General features: G+C 42.0%; 1 protein-coding gene across 9 annotated transcripts in view; it reads right to left on the reverse strand.

Moving 5' to 3' along the window:
* anks1b (ankyrin repeat and sterile alpha motif domain containing 1B) overlaps window positions 1-18,659 on the reverse strand; it is a 116,086-nt gene that overhangs the window by 66,298 nt on the left and 31,129 nt on the right. For all 9 annotated transcript variants that reach the window (XM_058623850.1, XM_058623848.1, XM_058623852.1 and 6 more), the window contains 5 exons: window positions 17,825-17,994; window positions 15,602-15,733; window positions 7,731-7,887; window positions 3,631-3,767; window positions 378-561 (listed from right to left, as the gene is read on the reverse strand). In XM_058623850.1, the coding sequence (XP_058479833.1) occupies window positions 378-561; window positions 3,631-3,767; window positions 7,731-7,887; window positions 15,602-15,733; window positions 17,825-17,994 (780 nt within the window). The remainder of the gene's footprint in view (window positions 1-377; window positions 562-3,630; window positions 3,768-7,730; window positions 7,888-15,601; window positions 15,734-17,824; window positions 17,995-18,659) is intronic.

Genomic DNA, 18,659 nt, shown 5'->3' on the forward strand with positions numbered 1-18,659 from the left:
CAAGGCCGCCACTTTGCCATGACAACGAGGAAATGTTATGTTCATGTTACTATGGTAACACAAGACGTGAGTTACTAGGAAATGACACAGGAAATAAAAGCTGAGCCGTCGTCATCCTCCTGCTGCTGCTTCACCTTTATGTCACTGTTCATGTAATATCAATCATGATTTGCATTATTTAGTATTTACATCCCTTTTTTATGAAAATGAATAAAAGTATTCAAATGTGGGTTCTGTGTATATATTTAATACTTAATCTAGATTGTGATGATCCTCCTCCACAGGAAGTTCAAAGGTCACAGTCAAGTGTTTTCCACCAGACTACGGCTTTTATTCAGATACTCGACCCTAAACAACACCGTTCAAGTTCAAAGTACCTGTGAGCTGACAGTCGTCGTTGGAGCCTGCAGAGTCCTGGTTGGGGCTGAGTGGAGGACTGGCGGGGGGGCTGGTGCTGAAGCTGGCGTAGCCCAGGGAGGAGCTCACCTCGCTGGGCTCACAGCTGTGGTTCACTGGCCTTTGGACGTCCAGGGACGAGGACAGAGACGTGCGCTGTTTGGGCTGAAAGACGGACGGACTTAGTGAAGATTATCACACATTCATGTAAAACGTGTAAAAAAAACAACCCTAACACTTGATTTGAATTATTTTGGCACATACTGAGGGTTTTTTATATTATACACAGCACGTTATGACCAGTCGTTTGTTCAACGTTCACCTCGAGAAGTAAAAACACGGCACAGCCACAGGGAGTGTTCGTAAGTCAGTGCTGTCACATGTCAAAATGGCATGAAAAAAAACAAAAAAACATCATGAAAAAAAAGGACAGAAAGATGAGAGAGACAGAGACAGAGAGAGAGAGAGAGAGACAGAGAGAGAGAGAGAGAGAGAGAGAGAGAGAGACAGAGACAGAGAGAGAGAGAGAGAGAGACTCATAATGACAACTCACAGTGGAGACTGGCACCTGGTAAACACATCTCACATAATGAGCCATTTACAATCTCACAGCTCAGTGTGTGTGTGTGTGTGTGTGTGTGTGTGTGTGTGTACACAAACATCACATGACATGCAACGTATGCAAAGCAAATCAATACAGTGGAAAAAACGTCACATGACAGAATGACCTTCATGTGACCTTTAACCACGAGTGACACAAGTCAACAAAAGAAAAACAATTCTTAGCATTAATATTATTATTATTGTTGTGAAAATGTGTTTAAAGCATCTTCAGATGAAAAGTGACATGAGAGGAGGAAAGTTAAGGTTTTTTCACTAAAGATAGAAGAGGAGAGAAGGGAACTAGACAAACAGGTGACATGTTGTAACATAGTAACCACATCTAACCTTCAGCCTTTTGTATTTGGGATTTGTTGATTGTTTGTGTTGAACACACAAATCTAATTTGACTGCTCTAGTGTTTACTCATCAACCACAATGATGCAGCTGCTGTTTCATCACACTGATGCTTTTCAAAGTGTGTGCGTGTGTGCGTGTGTGCATGTGTGTGTGTGTGTGTGTGTGTGTGTGTGTGTGTGTGTGTCTAAAGTACGGGTGTTTATTGGCAACTTCAAATTTCCCGTGAAAGAATGTCTTAATAACCACACATTTATCGCCACTTTGTATCTCTGCTTCACTCACTCACTCACTCACTCACTCATGAACAAGACACACACACACACACAGTGATCCTGGCTGAGGCTTAGCGTTCACAATGCAAATGGGCGTTAGGCTAATGAACATGCCATGGCTGATTGGAAGGCAATTAATGAGCACACACACACACACACACACACACACACACACACACACACACACACACACACACACACACAGGAGGGGAGGTCCTCTGTGCTCGACTAAACTGCAGCAGAAAGCGTTCTCTCCGCCTGCACCAGGGGAAACACGCTGCTTAACACCTTACTAATGTGTTTCTAGGTGTTATTCTTATTAATTATACTGATATAATAAATAATAATAATAATAATAAACAACTCAATTAGCCACGAAGAAGTCCTCCCTCACACGAGACGTGTGTTTTGTGAGCTGATAGATCAAATGAATGGTGATGTGAGAAAGCAGCTGCAGCTCAAACACGTGTTTGAATAGATTTAAACACACACACACACAAGCATGATGAAGAGCATGTGGTCCACTTTCTTCCTCTTCTCATTTCATTATTCAAACCTGGTTTTCTTATATAAAGACAAAAGGCTCAGTTCTGAGGTGATTGTAAAATAAAAATCATGACTTTACACTGTAGCCATTTAAAAAAACATCCAACAAACCGCCGTATAATTCAGTACATTTGCTGAAAGCAGGACATTAATATTTGACCACTGACTGTGGAGCATGTGTGTGTGTGTGTGTGTCCGTGTGTGTGTCCGTGTGTGTGTGTGTGTGTGTGTGTCCGTGTGTGTCCGTGTCCGTGTGTGTGTGTGTTCAGCCTACAGTGTATCCTAATGACATAGCCAGCGGGAGCACTAAAAGGAAATTTTAATTAGGTTGTATAAAATTGAACTGTGGTGTTCCTTGATTATGTTGGGATCATGTGATCATGTGACCATGTGATCACGTGATCCCTCTGCACACGTTAGTTAACATGTCACAGATGGACACGTGCAGGAGGAGAGGAGGCCAGCTTAGAAACACAAGATCATTTTAGTATCAATGCTTAAACAGTGAAAGGACAGGAGTGAACAAATGAAATAACAGGAGGTGAACGCATGAATCTGTCTGTCCCAGTGAGTGACACATGATAAAAGTGAAGCTGACCTTGGACACGCCCATAAACACAAAGACACTGTGCTTCAATAAAACCTTTGATAGGTCAAAGGTTTGTTTTTAAATACAAAAGTGAAATCTATGTACAGCCTGAAAGCACAATCATATTGTTATGTGAAGTTGTTCTCAGAACCAAAGTGAATTTCTGAACCTAAAGTGTTGACACAGACTAACTCAACCACAATAAAGTCATTCTCTGCTCTGACTTTTTATCTTTAATATTTTAATGGGTTTTTTTGTTGTTGAATTCATAATCCAAATAAAACATCATTATCCAAGTCCACTGTCTTATGAATTATTACTGAGTCTCACGTCATCGTCTGCAGACTGAGAAAACTACGGCCTTTAATCGTCCGGTTTCACTGTGGCTGCATTTCAATTTCTCAATGTTCAATATTCATGATCAGTATACAGTATATATATATATATAACATATATAAAAGTAGATATATATATATATACACACATATACATATATATTATAGTATAAGTATAAGTATAAGACAGACAGAGGGCACAGTGTGATTAGTGCATATTTCTATAACACACTGAGCTGCTGTTGCCTGGGAGATTGTGTCAGTGAAATAATTCTAATGCAGCACTTTTATCAGATTCCACACAAATATGCATGAGTCACTCGTTCATTGTCCTTTCAGCTGCAGATGATGAAGCAGCAGCTCCGCCTCACTCTGCATCAGGGTCTGAGCTTCAGGGTCTGAACTTCAGGGTCTGAACTTCAGGGTCTGAACTTTAGGGTCTGAACTTCAGGGTCTGAACTTCAGGGTCTGAGCTTCAGGGTCTGAGCTTCAGGGTCTGAACTTCAGAGTGTGTGTGTGTGTGTGTGCTTACCTGTGGGCGGATGACTCTCTCGATGTTCTTCAGGGCCGTGTCAGGAGAGGGGGGCGAGCAGTCTGGAGTGGGGCCCGTTGAGCAGTTGCCATGGTTACCGTGCTCCCCTTCACTCACTGTTACATGGGACAAGTGACCTTGTACAAAGAAAGAAGAGTTTTTCTATGGTTATCCCAGTTTGTCAGATTAGCGACACCTAATGGTGAGACTGCACAATGACAACTTTATGAAGGAACTACGGTGGCCAGGGAGGAAGTCAGAATTTCAAAGGCACGATGTAGAAACTGTAAAAACAAAGGCTGTTAAACTGAGAACTGAATTTTTAACATTAACAACAGGTTTTTCTTAATGTAGACACGTGTGTGTGTGTGTGTGTGTGTACGTGTCATTGTTTAACAGAGAGAGAGAGGGAGGGCTTCAAACACACAGTGACATCAGTAACACAGTGTTGTTTGAAATAAATCAAAGAAAGTGAAAATAACAAATATTATTATATATAGTCAGTCAGTCATCATCTACCGCTTTATCCTCAACCAGAGGGTCGCGGGGGGTGCTGTGCCAATCTCAGCTACATCGGGCGATAGGCGGGGATTATTATATATAGTATTATATATATATAAGTGGGACTTTTCACAACTCCCACAATTCCTCTTCACATGTTCACAAAGAACTAAACCACACAGAGAAGGAATGTCCCGCTGCTGCTGTTATAGATGTTGTTATACATGGTATAGATATAGATAATAACTATATACTAACTATATACTAACTAACTATAAATAAATATATATATATATAACTTTTCCCTCTTTATCTTAAATTCCTCGCTTCCTTCAGGTGATTTGTTTTTGTGCTGAGGTTCAAAGGCTCGGACATCAATAACCAAGGACTCGCGAGTTCATACATGTGATTAAAATCATCACCATTTAAATCCCTGACGGCACCACAGACACCTTTAATGACTTGTTATGATCATTAGAAGAAGATTAAATATACGATACGACGCACTCGACGATCAAGTATCTCACAGGGTTTACAGCAACTGGGTTTCAAACCTCAGAATATTTCATTTCAATGTCCACAGTGTTGGTGCAGATGTAGACACACACACACACACACACACACACTAGGAAATAAACAGGTGATTATAACGTGGACATAAATAGATGAGAAAAGAGAGAGAGACACGATGGAACAAAGGGATATTTATAGAGATAGAGATTGAGCTTTTGTTGTGTTCAGTAAATAAGTCTGTCAACGACGAAGCTTTGATGATGGATGTGAGACGTGTGTGTGTGTGTGTGTGTGTGTGTGTGTGTGTGTGTGTGTGTGTGTGTGTGTGTGTGAGACTGTGCACATTCAGTTGTATCTACAGTGAACAAACGTGTGTAATAACCTCAGGGAAACATGCACCACTGTTTACATCCATGTTTGTGTGTTTGTGAATGTCTTTGTGTGTGTGTTGATGTGACACTTACGTGTGTGTGTGCGTGTGTGTGTGTGTGTGTGTGTGTGTACAGCAGGAGGATGAATGTGACGAGTGTGTTTGAGTGAATGTTTGGTGTGAGAAGAGAAAATGTGCCGTCCTCCACAGAACAAGACCCAAACTGTCAGTGTGAGACGGGAGGACTCAGGTCTGCTCTTTACTCTGTGTGTGTGTGTGAGTGTGTGTGTGTGAGACAGAGAGAGAGAGAGAGAGAGAGAGAGAGAGAGAAGGTAGCTCTTACTGATCAGTAACGCTCACATTGATAATATATAATATACCTTTATGAAGCTTTATCCACAGGAGAGAACTGAGGACGGGAGTTCAGACATTCATTCATTCATAAACCTCAGGTTGCCGCTCTAATGGCTTCTTAAACATTTTCAAAACTGTGCCACTATTCATTCCCATACTTCCAATTTTACTGACATCAAGCATTACAATTAAATTCTGTAGTTATAGTGAAAAAAAAACTGTGCCACATGATTATTAACCCTTTAACACCTAAGCCCTTTTTTGCTTATTTGAACCATAAAAGGGCAGAAAATGTCCTGTGAGGAAGTGATTTCACCACTTTTCCAGAAGAACATTCAATATCTGGCAGTTATTTACAACTTACTGCATATTAAAACAACAATAACTTCAATGAAGAAAAACTAAGACGCTGATTCTCCAGCTGAAATGACCGTAATAACCACGGCTCTGACGTGCAACTTCTCAGCTTTCACAAACTGTTGGATTGTGTGTGTCATTACGGTAATGCAGAGTGCAAACGTGTGCTCTGTGATGAATTTTGGACCGGGTACGAAAAGTATTATCTGACTGACTTTTTGTGATACAATATGAAGGATTTTTTTAGACACACACACACACACACACACACACACACGTCCACACTTCGGGGGGAAGTTGGTGTGATTGTGATCGCAGCAGAGTGTGTTTTTCTGTTTCCCCTGAAACGACTTCACTGAGAGATCCACTGAGGTACGACTCATTATTATGACACATGATCCATGTCCACCATTACAAATGTGTTTTTAAGAGTTTTAGAAATCTAATCATTAGAAATAACTTGACAAGGACAGAGGATCTGCTGGTCGACTGCGGTCATCTCTGGAAATCGGAATAAAAGGCATCAAATCCCATAGTCACAAGAAACTGATGTGTGCTGTAAGATCTGCAGTTTTCTCCATGGAGTTTGGTGCAAGGAGAAACTGGCAGAGGAATTATTAAGATATTGCAGATTTAAGAAGGTCTAGATTTGATCACACAAGCCTAAAATCAGTGTCTTCTTGTGTCCCACTTCTTGCAGTGGGACACTGTTGTGTACAACAATCCAGGATTTCACAGACTTCACATTCACATGGACACTTTAGCCTGAGACGACGACCTCCTCCTCCTCCTCCTCCTCCTCCTCCTCCTCCCTGGAGTGTGTGAATGTGCTGGCGCGTGGTTTCAGCATCGCACTCATCTTCATTAATGTCAATCTGTGGACAATTACCTGCAGCCTGTGAGCGGCAGCGTGCATTTAAATGTATTTTCATAAATGACATGGAAATGTATGGAGTCTCTCTCTCTCTCTCTCCCTCCCTCCCTCGCTCTCTCTCTCTCCCTCTCTCCCTCCCTCCCTCCCTCTCTCTCTGTTTCTCTCGCTCCCTCCCTCCCTCGCTCTCTCCCTCTCTCTCTCTCTCTCTCTCTCTCTCCCTCTCTCTCAGGTAACAGTGTTCACAGAGCTGAGAACAAACAAATCACCCACACTGTTCACTTACATCAGCAGAGAAATTTTGAAAAGACACTTTGACACAAGGCAGCTAAACTCACACACACACACACACACACACACACACACACACACACACACACTTCTACTGTGGCCTCACTGCACCTCTGCTGAAGGGGGGGGGGAGGGGTTTCACAGGGAGGAAGGAGCCGGGTGTCACTAGCACGGCAGTTCCCATGGCAACCTACAGGTGACTCACTCGCCCCAGTGATGCAGTTGCTGTGACAACCTGCAGTGTTTAGAGTCGCTCAGGGACTAGAACACACCGTGGGTGTTTGTTGTCGTGGGAGTGAAAGAATAGAAACACTGCAGAGCAAACACAAGCCGTGATGAGTGTGAGGGTTAGGGTTCCCTAACCCATCCACCTGCCGATTCCATCCATCCATCCATCCACCCACCCACCCACCCACCCACTAAACCCATCCATCCATCCACCTACCCACCCACCCATCCATCCATCCATCCATCCACCTACTACCCACCCATCCATCCGTCCACCTACCACCCACCCATTCATCTACCTACCACCCACCCATCCATCATCCATCCACACACCCAGCCTAAAACCACCCATCCACCCGACCATCCACACACCCATCCATCCACCACCCACCCATCCATCCATCCATCCATCCATCCATCCATCTGCCCGTCCAGAAAACTGAGATTAGATTATCAGACTAGTTAGTTTTTTTGCCACAGAATGTGGATTTGGTGACATTCAGGGTTTTCAGGGTTTTCAGGGTTTTGACCTTTGCATGGTTCAACAGTGAAACACATTTCAAATATCCAGTTAAGATGATTTCACTGAAGAAAAGTCTGAATCTTTGTTCCTACCGTTGCGGGAGCTGCTGTTGTAGCGGTGGTTGATGTCGAGTGAGCAGGGTTTGCGTGTGACGGCGGTCGTCACCGACCTGTACGGGTTGTCTTCGTCCTCCGGAAGAAAAACGTCCAGCGACGGTGACGTGATGATTTCTCCTGAAAGCTTTGAGTCCTGGAAGAAAACAGGAGAAAACAGGAAGAAAGAAAGAAAGAAAAGAAAAGTGAAATCAAACTTTAATGGCTGACATTGTTTACTGACCTAAAAACAGACAAATCGTCTTGTAAAAAAATGGATTTAAAAGAGAATAATGTTAATGATGATAATAGTGTTTGGAAAGAAAAGGAGAAACACTGACACTTCAAGTGCACAGTGCTACACTTCTGTCACCTTCACCTGCCGACAAACTTTCACCATTCAATTATGAAACGAGGCTTATTGTAGCATCTCTCACCATGGACTCAGCTCCATTCAGGTTTGATTCTCTGGGATTAGTTTAGTTTCACTGGAAACTGGAAAAAATATTGATTTAAATGGATGGTTCAGGTTTTTCTGAGGTGTGAAAATCAGTGTTTTTAGCTCACAGGTACAAACAAGCTGCTGGTCTACGGCTGCCTTGTTTGATCAGTTTGTGTCAAATAGGTAAATGAATGAATGAATGAATGAATGAATGCTGGTCATTGCTGTGGATGGCACACATGAAACTACGTCCACGTCTTGTCATTGTTGTCCAAACATGTTTTTACTCTTGTTCTAAAGTTTAAAGCCTCAGGTTTCATCACCTGGTGTCAAAGGAAGCAAAACAGCTGCCTGAGAAACAGCAAACTCCAACGACCTGATGAATTTGTCTGTTTAACATATTAAACCAGGACTTTTCTGCACAACCTTAAAATCATTAGTATCAACATTTGATCAATTCTCTTAAATCTGTGAGAGTGAAGCATGTCAGCTAAACACAGGGTCACACAGACGGTGAGTGAATAAATGGTATATTAACATCTGATCGTTACGATACCTGAACTATCACAACTGATAAATCCACACTCACACATGAAAGAGCTCATTAATCTCCAGAATATAAGATCCTTCACTTTTTTTAACCCTTCATCACCGTAACTCCTCATGAGAAAATTAAAAAAACATGGTCTGGTGATCTGAGCTGAGATTGGCACAGCGCCCCCTGTGTGACCCTCATGTGGAGGATAAAGTGGTAGAAGACGGACGGATGATACTGGAACGCAGTGAAACTTCCCTCAGATCCTCAGGACTTCAGAGGAACGAGCGTCTGATGACAGATGAGATTCAGCAACACTGAATCAGCTTCTTCAGAAACACTTCAATAACTCAAGTCAAGCAGAATTCTACAGCCGTGAAATCTAAATCAATACAGACGGCCTGATTATCAAGAGGGTCAACAATGGTGAATGAAATACATCACTCATGAGAATTTGCACACAACACAACACAACACAACACAACACAACTCAAGACTCCATCATCTCTTGTGAAAAGCTGCCTCAGTTGTGATAAACGTGGTGTTTGTGTGAATATGTTCTCCACTCATTCAGAAGCCATTACTCTTCCTGCCATCATCTGCTACTACATTACCCACACTGCACCGGGCCATCAATCATGGATTAATCATCCAGGCTGATGGAGCAATCAGTCTCTTGATGTTTTCACTCGCTCACATCACTTTTCTTTTTTAAACTCCATCAGAACTCAATTAGCCAGAAATCTGGAGCTAATGGAGACGCTGTGTTCAGGTGGTCTGGACTCAGTGACACTGATGTGACGTGACAGCCTGGTTAGCTGCACGTGTCACTCACAGACACGACACACACTCACACTTCATCTCACACAGTCACACACACAACAGCTGCTGCTGCCGCTGCTGCTGCTGCTGCTGCTGCTGCTGTTGCTGTCACTTTAAAGGGTTCATAAAAACTCATGTGACGACTCAGATTAAAGGTGCAATGAATCAGCTTCACACGAGCTAACGCATGAGCTAACGCATGAGCTAACGCATGAGCTAACGCATGAGCTAACGCATGAAAAATGTCTCCGCGTTGGCTGAACACACTCAGATAATGTGAGAGAGCATTACATGACGGCCCTGGTATACTTGCAGTATCCCACTTTACCACCGGGTGGCTTTACAAGTCTGGACACATTCCTACCAAAGAAGAAGAGAATGATGCTACAGCTCCCTCAGACACGTCTGCGTCGAGGCTCGGATGATTATCCTTGGACGACTTGTTGTCAAAATGCTGTTTCTGATTGGTGGGCGGGGTTTAATACTCCACCTACCTGTGGGGCAGATGTTCAGTTCGCACATGCGCTGTCCGTGCGCCAAATCTGGAGTGGGTTGTGTCGGCACATGCTGTGTGTGGAAGTATACCAGAGACTGACGAGGAGTCAGAAACCATCAGCGTCAAAAAGTCAATATTTTAAAGTTAATGGACAAAAGAAAGACAGGAAATTAGCACTCAACGTGCTAAAAACTAGCTACGGTTGTTTTGGTTACGTTCAGTTTGCAGAGGATTTTAAAGCTGACGTTTAAAACCTGAGATCAAACTTGAGTTCAGACTCAACAAACCTTTAACTGAGGTTCCATGTTTTAACCCTGAGAAAAAACAAACCAGACCAGATCCAGACCAGATCCAGTCCAGACGCAGGAGCACACACAACCAACAATCTACACTACAGTCCGGTGCCAGTATGGTAATATTACAGTAGTTCCATGATCAATAACAGCTTGGTGATAACAATGGGAAACTACAAAACTATAATAATTATGATTACCAAGCTATTTCCTGGTTTGCTTGTTTTTTTTTAAATAAATTCATACTGTAATATTATCTCCTTAAATTCAGAGAAACCCAGTTAACAAACCCTGAACCTGTGACGACAGCAGCTGAACATCATCACAACTAAGAAAAGCGTGAGTCTGAGGGAAGCATTCATCTCTGCGATGGTCTCTGGTGTTTCCAGTAATTACTGAGATGTCATAATGAATAAACAATGAGTTTCGTAGGATTAAAAATGCCACAGGTGAAGAAGTCTGTTAAATATGCAGTAAAGGACACACATGAGAGACAGAGACAGCGTCTCTGCAGCGTCTACAAGGAAATGACATTTAAATATAATGAAAATGAATAAAAGAAAGCCCCTTAAAGCTGGATATTATTCAGTCAAGTGCCTGAAATGATCCTTTAAAAGAACCCAATGACAATGAATCGCTCCCAGCAGTTAGTTTCTGTGTTATCTCTCATCTCTGTATAAAACCCCATCATTATTCCTGTGAGCAGCAGAGAGTGAGGCCAACGCTAACGGTCACAAAAACCACGGCAGACACAGAGAGGTCAAAGGTCTCTCTCACCACTTACTTTAGAGTTTGTGTCAGCGAATCTCCACGAGACCAGGACGAGACACAGGGACTGAGCAGGAAGAGGGAAAGAGGAAGTGGGAGAGTCGTCACGCACACGAGGAAACACAGTGGAAAATGCCTGATTTCTCAGGAGAAGGTCAATGCAGCAGGCTAAAGCACAGTGAAGGTTCAGCTACATGATCTGCTGCTCCACGTCCTCCTCAGTCTGAAGAGGTCAGAATCCAGTGTGTGAGAGTGTGCTGTGAGCTCAGTCTTCATTCATTTCCCTCCCTCTCTGAGATCACACAGAGACGACTTGTGTCTGCACTCAACAGGAAGAGCTCAGACAAACAGAGGCCTCCGCTGGCCACTAATTAGCAGCTCGTACGCAGCTTCCATCCCACTGCAGGGACGTCTGTCTGTCTCTCTGTCTCTCTGTCTGTCTGTCTCTCTGTCTGTCTGTCTGTCTGTCTGTCTGATCATGTGAGAGCTTTTGTGGCTTCTTCCCTCCGTCTGTGAGAGATCCACGTGTGTGTGTGTGTGTGAGTAACCGCGATAACGTGGTCACGTCTGAGGAACTTGTGTTAATCCTGTGACTGTCTCTTCCTCGTCTGCTCTGCTGTAAACACCTCACATATGAAGAGAGGCTGTAATTTGCTGGCATTTCCTCATGGAGACCATTTGATTAGAGAGAAAAAGGGAAGAGGGCTGGACATCAGGGAGGACAATGGACCCTCAGAGGGAGGGACGTGCGGTCCACAGAGGATCTAACAGCACTTATAATACAGAGCTGTGCATCTTCATCTGCTTTCATCTTCATCATTTTATATACAGCATTAATGCACGGGGATACTGTTTCATCGATCCACGGGAGGAGAGACAACACACACTCCGGTCCTCGGAAATCATTTTTGCAAGTTTCAGAGAAGAAAATGTGATAAATCAGTTTTTTACAGTAAAGGTAACTGGTGTGTGTGGAATTTAGCGGTTAAAATGGGAAAAATAAAAATGACAGTAGTACAGAGAGGATGTGAGAAAAACAGCATTTGATTTATACGAGACAGGAGAGAGAGAGACTGACATGAGCTCACTGAGCCTCTGTGGGACAAGCGGCGGCAAGCGGCGGCAAGCGGCGGCAAGCGGCGGCAAGCGGCGGCAAGCTGCGGCAAGCTGCGGCAAGCAGCAGCGTCAAGCAGCGGCAAGCTGCGGCAAGCTGCGGCAAGCGGCAGTCACTCTTCACAAAATAACACCCTTCACATTCTCCAGTGGCTCCACGCTTCACGCCACAGACACTGACAGTCTGACCAGACTTCTCCTGAGTCTGACTGATCGAAAAATGTTAAAGTCAAAAGTAACTTGTTTGAAAGTGTCTTTTTTTAACAAGGTTCTTTCTTGTGTTGTGAAAAAAGTTCAGGAACACAAATCTCACATGAACTGTTTTTAATCAACATGGGTCAAAGGTCACACATGTCACTCACTCAGGGACCTTCATTCATTCACCTGTCCTCCTCATCATTCATTCACCTGTCCTCATCATTCACTGCCAGAGTTTCCTGTGCGTGATTTATATTTTATTTTATTTTATTTAACTCAGTAACAGATGTGATTTTGAAGTAAAATCAAATTATTATTTTTTTTGCCATAAAACAAAGAAAATGAAATAAAAAGTCAGAATCAGAGATCAGTTGTACTAATGACCTCAGTTACTGTATGTGTCCGTCTGTACTCATCATCATCGTCATCATCATCATCATCATAGAAGCAACGGATTCAACTGAAAACTGAACACAAACAAATGACCGTTAAACCTTTAGACTGCCTATAGACCTGTGGGAGGAGTTAGACGAGCAGACACTGAGCACAGACTCATCACATCAGCATCCTGTGAACTCTGTTGACCTCGAGTAACACACGACTACAGCTTTACAGACAAACCTTTACGTCTGTTAACATTTCAAAGAAAACACACACACTTCCAGGCTGATAAAGCTCACACACACACACACACACACACACACACCTGCAGACCTGCTCCCACTCAGCTGCTTAAAAAACATTCAAAACAGAAACAAAGGATTCAAATGTGTCCATGACTGAGCAGTTCTGAGGTTTGTCAAACGCACGGCAACTTCTGTTGCTTGGCAACCCCTTCAACCCAGGTGGGTCGCTCTTTATTTTCATTTCTCTCTTTTTTTTTCTTTCAACTTGGTTTTTAAAGTCAGTAGAGAAGAAGAAGAAGAAGAGGAAGAAGAGGAAGAAGAGGAAACCTCCTCCTCTTCCTCACAGTCTGTGTTTTTACGAAGGAGGAAAAACTGCTCTTTGACGCCAGGTCACAAAAAGGGACTTGTATTTATACTGACTCATCACTACACTTTCTATTGATTTAGATTTTATAATGACTGTAAATCAGTTTGTAAAATGGAATAATCCAAATGCTGACAATAAAAACAACAATCACAGTCTGACAGCGACAGTTAAACACTATTAATCACAATATGGCCAACTGCAAGTGTGTGTGTGTGTGAGTGTGTGAAAATCTCCATTGAGATGAATTATTGATCCAAACACGTCTGAAGAGAACGTCCTTGCTTCTCACAGATCATTTTAAATAACGATGTAAAATCATATCGCAATTAGATATTTATTCAAAATCATTCAGTCAATTCAAATACAACCGTTGACTGACGTGTGATGAAAGAACAGAGTCTACTCTTTCTTTAGGTAGATTATAGAGAACAATAATAATAATCAGTCCAAGTCAAAATGCTGAAAACAGCCGAGTTAAAAACATATTTAATATCAAGTCTCTTCATCCTCAAGCTCCTCCCACAAGTTGAGCATGAATGCACAGATAATAACAACACAATTGTCCCTTGATTTTTACAGGATTGTTGAACAATATAGAATATTGGACTCCTGCACATGAATCCATGCAGAAAGTGACAGACTGGACCTTTAACCCGGATTCCCTTCACTTCTCTGAGACTTGAGTGACAGCTGGACCACAGAGGAAACTGGGCTTCCACACAACAGATACAAAGGTCAGCGCTGCACAGCAGGAACACACAGATGAGAGAGAGAGAGAGACAAAGAGCGACATGTTTCTGTAAAGACGAGGAGACACGGGATCGTCAGGGAAGCACAACACACACTAACAAGTCACACTCACACACACACACACACACACACAGGTGCCGTGAGCCAGGTCAGTGTCGGCTGCCAGCGAGTAACACAGAGGTCGGTTGTGTTGTCAAATCTTCGGCTGTTTGAGCCAAAACACGACGGATCTCAGCGCTAAACATTCACCACAGCTGAGAGCTGAGTGGTGAGGAAGGAAGGAAGGAAGGCAGGAAGGCAGGGAGGGAGGCAGGGAGGGAGGGAGGGAGGGAGGAAGAGAAAAAACCCACGAGGGAGGAAAAGAAGCACAGTTTGGACTCGGATCTCTTTTTATTTTTCTCGGGTTTTTCTGCAAACTCTCTCTACGTTCACAACACACACACACACACACACACACAAACACAAACACACACACACACACAAACACAAACACACACACACACACACACACACACACACACACACTTCATACCTTCAATCAGACAACAGCTGAAGCTCATTCAATTATTTACACAGAAATGTTTACAGGAATGTTTACAGGGACGTTTACAGGAATGTTTACAGGGATGTTTACAGGAATGTTTACAGGGTTGTTTACAGGAATGTTTACAGGGTTGTTAACAGGAATGTTTACAGGTTTGTTTACAGGGATGTTTACAGGAATGTTTACAGGAATGTTTACAGGTTTGTTTACAGGGTTGTTTACAGGGATGTTTACAGGGTTGTTTACAGGGATGTTTACAGGAATGTTTACAGGGATGTTTACAGGAATGTTTACAGGGTTGTTAACAGGAATGTTTACAGGGATGTTTACAGGAATGTTTACAGGGATGTTTACAGGGATGTTTACAGGGATGTTTACAGGAATGTTTACAGGGTTGTTAACAGGAATGTTTACAGGGATGTTTACAGGAATGTTTACAGGGATGTTTACAGGTTTGTTTACAGGGTTGTTTACAGGGATGTTTACAGGGTTGTTTACAGGGATGTTTACAGGGATGTTTACAGGAATGTTTACAGGGACGTTTACAGGGACGTTTACAGGGTTGTTTACAGGAATGTTTCCTTCTGTAAATGATTTCTTTGTATCAGAACTTTGCTCTTGTTGTCGTTCAAAGTTTCACATGGAGAAGAGATTTTTGATTATATGATTGACAGCGGGAACAAAGAGAATCCAGAGACAGCTCGTTCCCCACGTTGCCAAGGTAACCAGTTAAAGTATTCACTCACAACAATGGCAGTATCACTAACCTGTAATTTCACTGTGTGTGTGTGTGTGTGTGTGTTACTGTCAAACCCTGTGACAAACACGTATGTTATGTGTATGAAGTGATACACATTGTGTTCACACTGAAGAGGCACTGTGATGAAGTGTGTGTGTGTGTGTGTGTGTGTGTGTACCTGTGAGGGGCTGGAGAAACCCAGGTTACGGCAGCCGTTGCAGGGCGTCAGGGCCTCCCAGAATCCAGAGGGGCCACAACTCTTCTCTGCCTCGTCTTCCTCCAGAGCAGCAGTGACAGGCAGGTTCACCGGCTGCCAGAAAATGAATAAACCAGATCAAAACCAACACAGAAGAGCAGAGGATTCACTGTGAGGATCTTTAACTTGGACTGAGTCCATTTTCTTAACTGGAATTGTTTAAATTAAAAAACAAAGTTGGTGGAGATAGTCAAAGATTTAGAGTCAGAATATGGTGAAATGATGAATATTGTAGATAAATGTGTTTTTATCACACATTCACTCTGTCACTAACATTCCGTTCAGGCCGAGGTCAGAATGACAACAACATCATTTCACCATCAAAATGAACATTACTGATTTAACATTACTGATTTTAAAAAACACTTTTGTTATTTTCACAGCGATAAAAGATTTGATTCTTCATTGTGTGACACACACACATAAACATCCACACTGAAAGAAGAGGAAAAACGTTCAGGTTACACACACACTACACCGTTCACAGGATTATGATGAATTATTAATGACTAGGAACTGCATGAATGATCAATATTACATTAGTTGTGTAAAGGAAACCCTTAACCTTCAGCTTAATTAAAGGATTCTGTTTGTGTTCATTTAAACATTTAAATAAAACATCACAACAACTGACTTACTGACAGTTATTGAGTTAATGGTCAATAATCACTTTTCTGAGAATAAAGATCCAAGTGTCCAGATAAAAGGAACATGTATAATAATGCTCATTTGAATAAAAGGAAACATAATATTTTCATAAATGTTCTACTATACTAATGCTCCGACCACACACACACACACACACACACACACACACACACAGGATGTCGATGTTATAGTTAAGGAACGAGGGACAGAGGCTTAACGTGTTCATGTACGTGTGTGTGTGTGTGTGTGTTTGAGGTGTCTGTGCTGAGAAATGGAAAGAAGAATTGAATCAGACTTTCTGTAATAGAGCAAAACAACAAGCACAGACAATGTGTGTGTGTGTGTGTGTGTGTGTGTGTGTGTGTGTGTGTGTGTGTGTGTGTGTGAGATTCTCTGCTCAGCTAACGCTGACACGAGTCAGCCGATTTTTATTTAGACTCCAGGAAATCACTTTTTTTGTCCTTTGTGAGTCTTTGTGCGTGCGTGTGTGTGTGTGTGTGTGTGTGTAGTGACATCGTTACTGATCACGAAGGCGAAACACAGACAAAATAAGAAAATCTGCAACAAGAAAAAAATGTGTGCAAGCTTTGAGTGAGTGGATGATTGTTTCTGTTTCAGAGATGAATGAACGAGTGAATACTGTCCTCATCTTTACTACACTGCCCTCTGGTGTCTGCACAGACAAAGTACAAGAATATAAGAAGCTCTGTAAACATCTGGACTATTGTTGCTCTTATTATTATGAATAATAATAATAATAATAATAATACAATAAAGTATATTTTATTTATGTAAAAGGTCACAAATGAACACATTTAAAATAGTTTACAGCGATAACAGAGATATAATTCTGCTAAGTGTTGAAGGATTAAATCTTCTTTACTTTAATTTCACAGTCATGAACAGAAACAGACATTTTTATATTGTTGTATAATCTGATGATTAGTCCAAAAATATTAAATATGCACAAGTGAAAAAAAGCAGAACCAAAGAGTGTTTGTCATTTTTCTTTGATTAATGTCATTATTTAACTCATTTGTGGAAAAATATGTGTTAATTATCCTTTTTGTCAAATAATCACTCACTGCACTAATTATTGTGTGAAAGATGAAAAGTGTTGTGTCTGTTTCTCCTCACAGTCATTTAATAATGTGTCCACGACGAGAACAAACTACACTCTGCTCTAAACATGGCATTTCTTTATCAATGACACCACTTCTAAGTATTTGATTTAATGTCTATTGTTCAGGATGTAGTTTTCAAAAACACGGTTGTAGTTTTCTTAGACAGGATGTAGTTTTCTAAGACAGGATGTAGTTTTCTAAGACAGGATGTAGTTTTCTTAGACAGGATGTAGTTTTCCTAGACAGGATGTAGTTTTCTTAGACGAAGGCCCTTTCTCAATACTCAAGTATGCAAGTACGGGAGTAAAAAGTATAAAGTATATTTTCTTCTGTGTGTGTGAGAAGTCGATGAAATGAAAGCTCTATAACGGACCTTGGCGCCTGGGGTCAGCGTGCCGTTGGGTCTGTCGGGCCGGTCCTCGTCACAGCTGTCCACGGAGTGAGAGGAGATGGTGTGACAGAGCTCCTCGAACGAGTAATCTCTGTCCCGGCACTTTTTGATCTCGTGGAGCAGTTTGGACAGTTCGCTCGTCACGGCATCATCTGGTGAAGAGGAAAGATATGATATGCACGGTTCCCACAACGCAAATTCAAGGACTTTCCAGGAACAATTCCACTCAAATTCAAGGGCAGAGTGTGCCGACACAGCTTAAGATGATTGATCGAGTCAGTCCAAGTGTTTTTCTTTGATGAGCAGAGATTTTAGAATTTTCACTCTCCCTTGTTAAACTTTACTCGCTCATTGTTCTGCATGGAATCTCACAGTGTCCACAACGCTGCAGAGGCCTCGTCTACTTACATCAAGCAACCAGTAGGTGGCGTCGCATTTACCTAAATATCAACTCAACTTCCCTCCTGCACAAAAATCAAGCACTTTCAAGAACCCATGTCTATTTAGGGCAACTTTCAAGGGTGTTTTTTTTTCAAATTCTCAAACATTCCAGGACCTGTGGGGAATCCTGGAAAAGTCTCCAAAGAATGAAGCCACTTGTTATTCCCTCTGATACAAAGGTGGTAAGACAAACACTGAGGACTTCAGTTATTGTTTGGTCGCATTCTCTGTGTTCTTACCATGCTAACCTTAGTTTTATTTATGTATCAGTTTATGTTCATTTCTTTTACAGAAAGGTAAATAATTCTAATTTCCTTTTTGGTCCTTCTATGATTTTGTTTCTCTTTTTTTGCCTGATTTAACATTAAAAATCATC

The sequence above is a fragment of the Solea solea genome, chromosome 3 (assembly GCF_958295425.1).
Source record: "Solea solea chromosome 3, fSolSol10.1, whole genome shotgun sequence".
NCBI lineage: Eukaryota > Metazoa > Chordata > Actinopteri > Pleuronectiformes > Soleidae > Solea > Solea solea.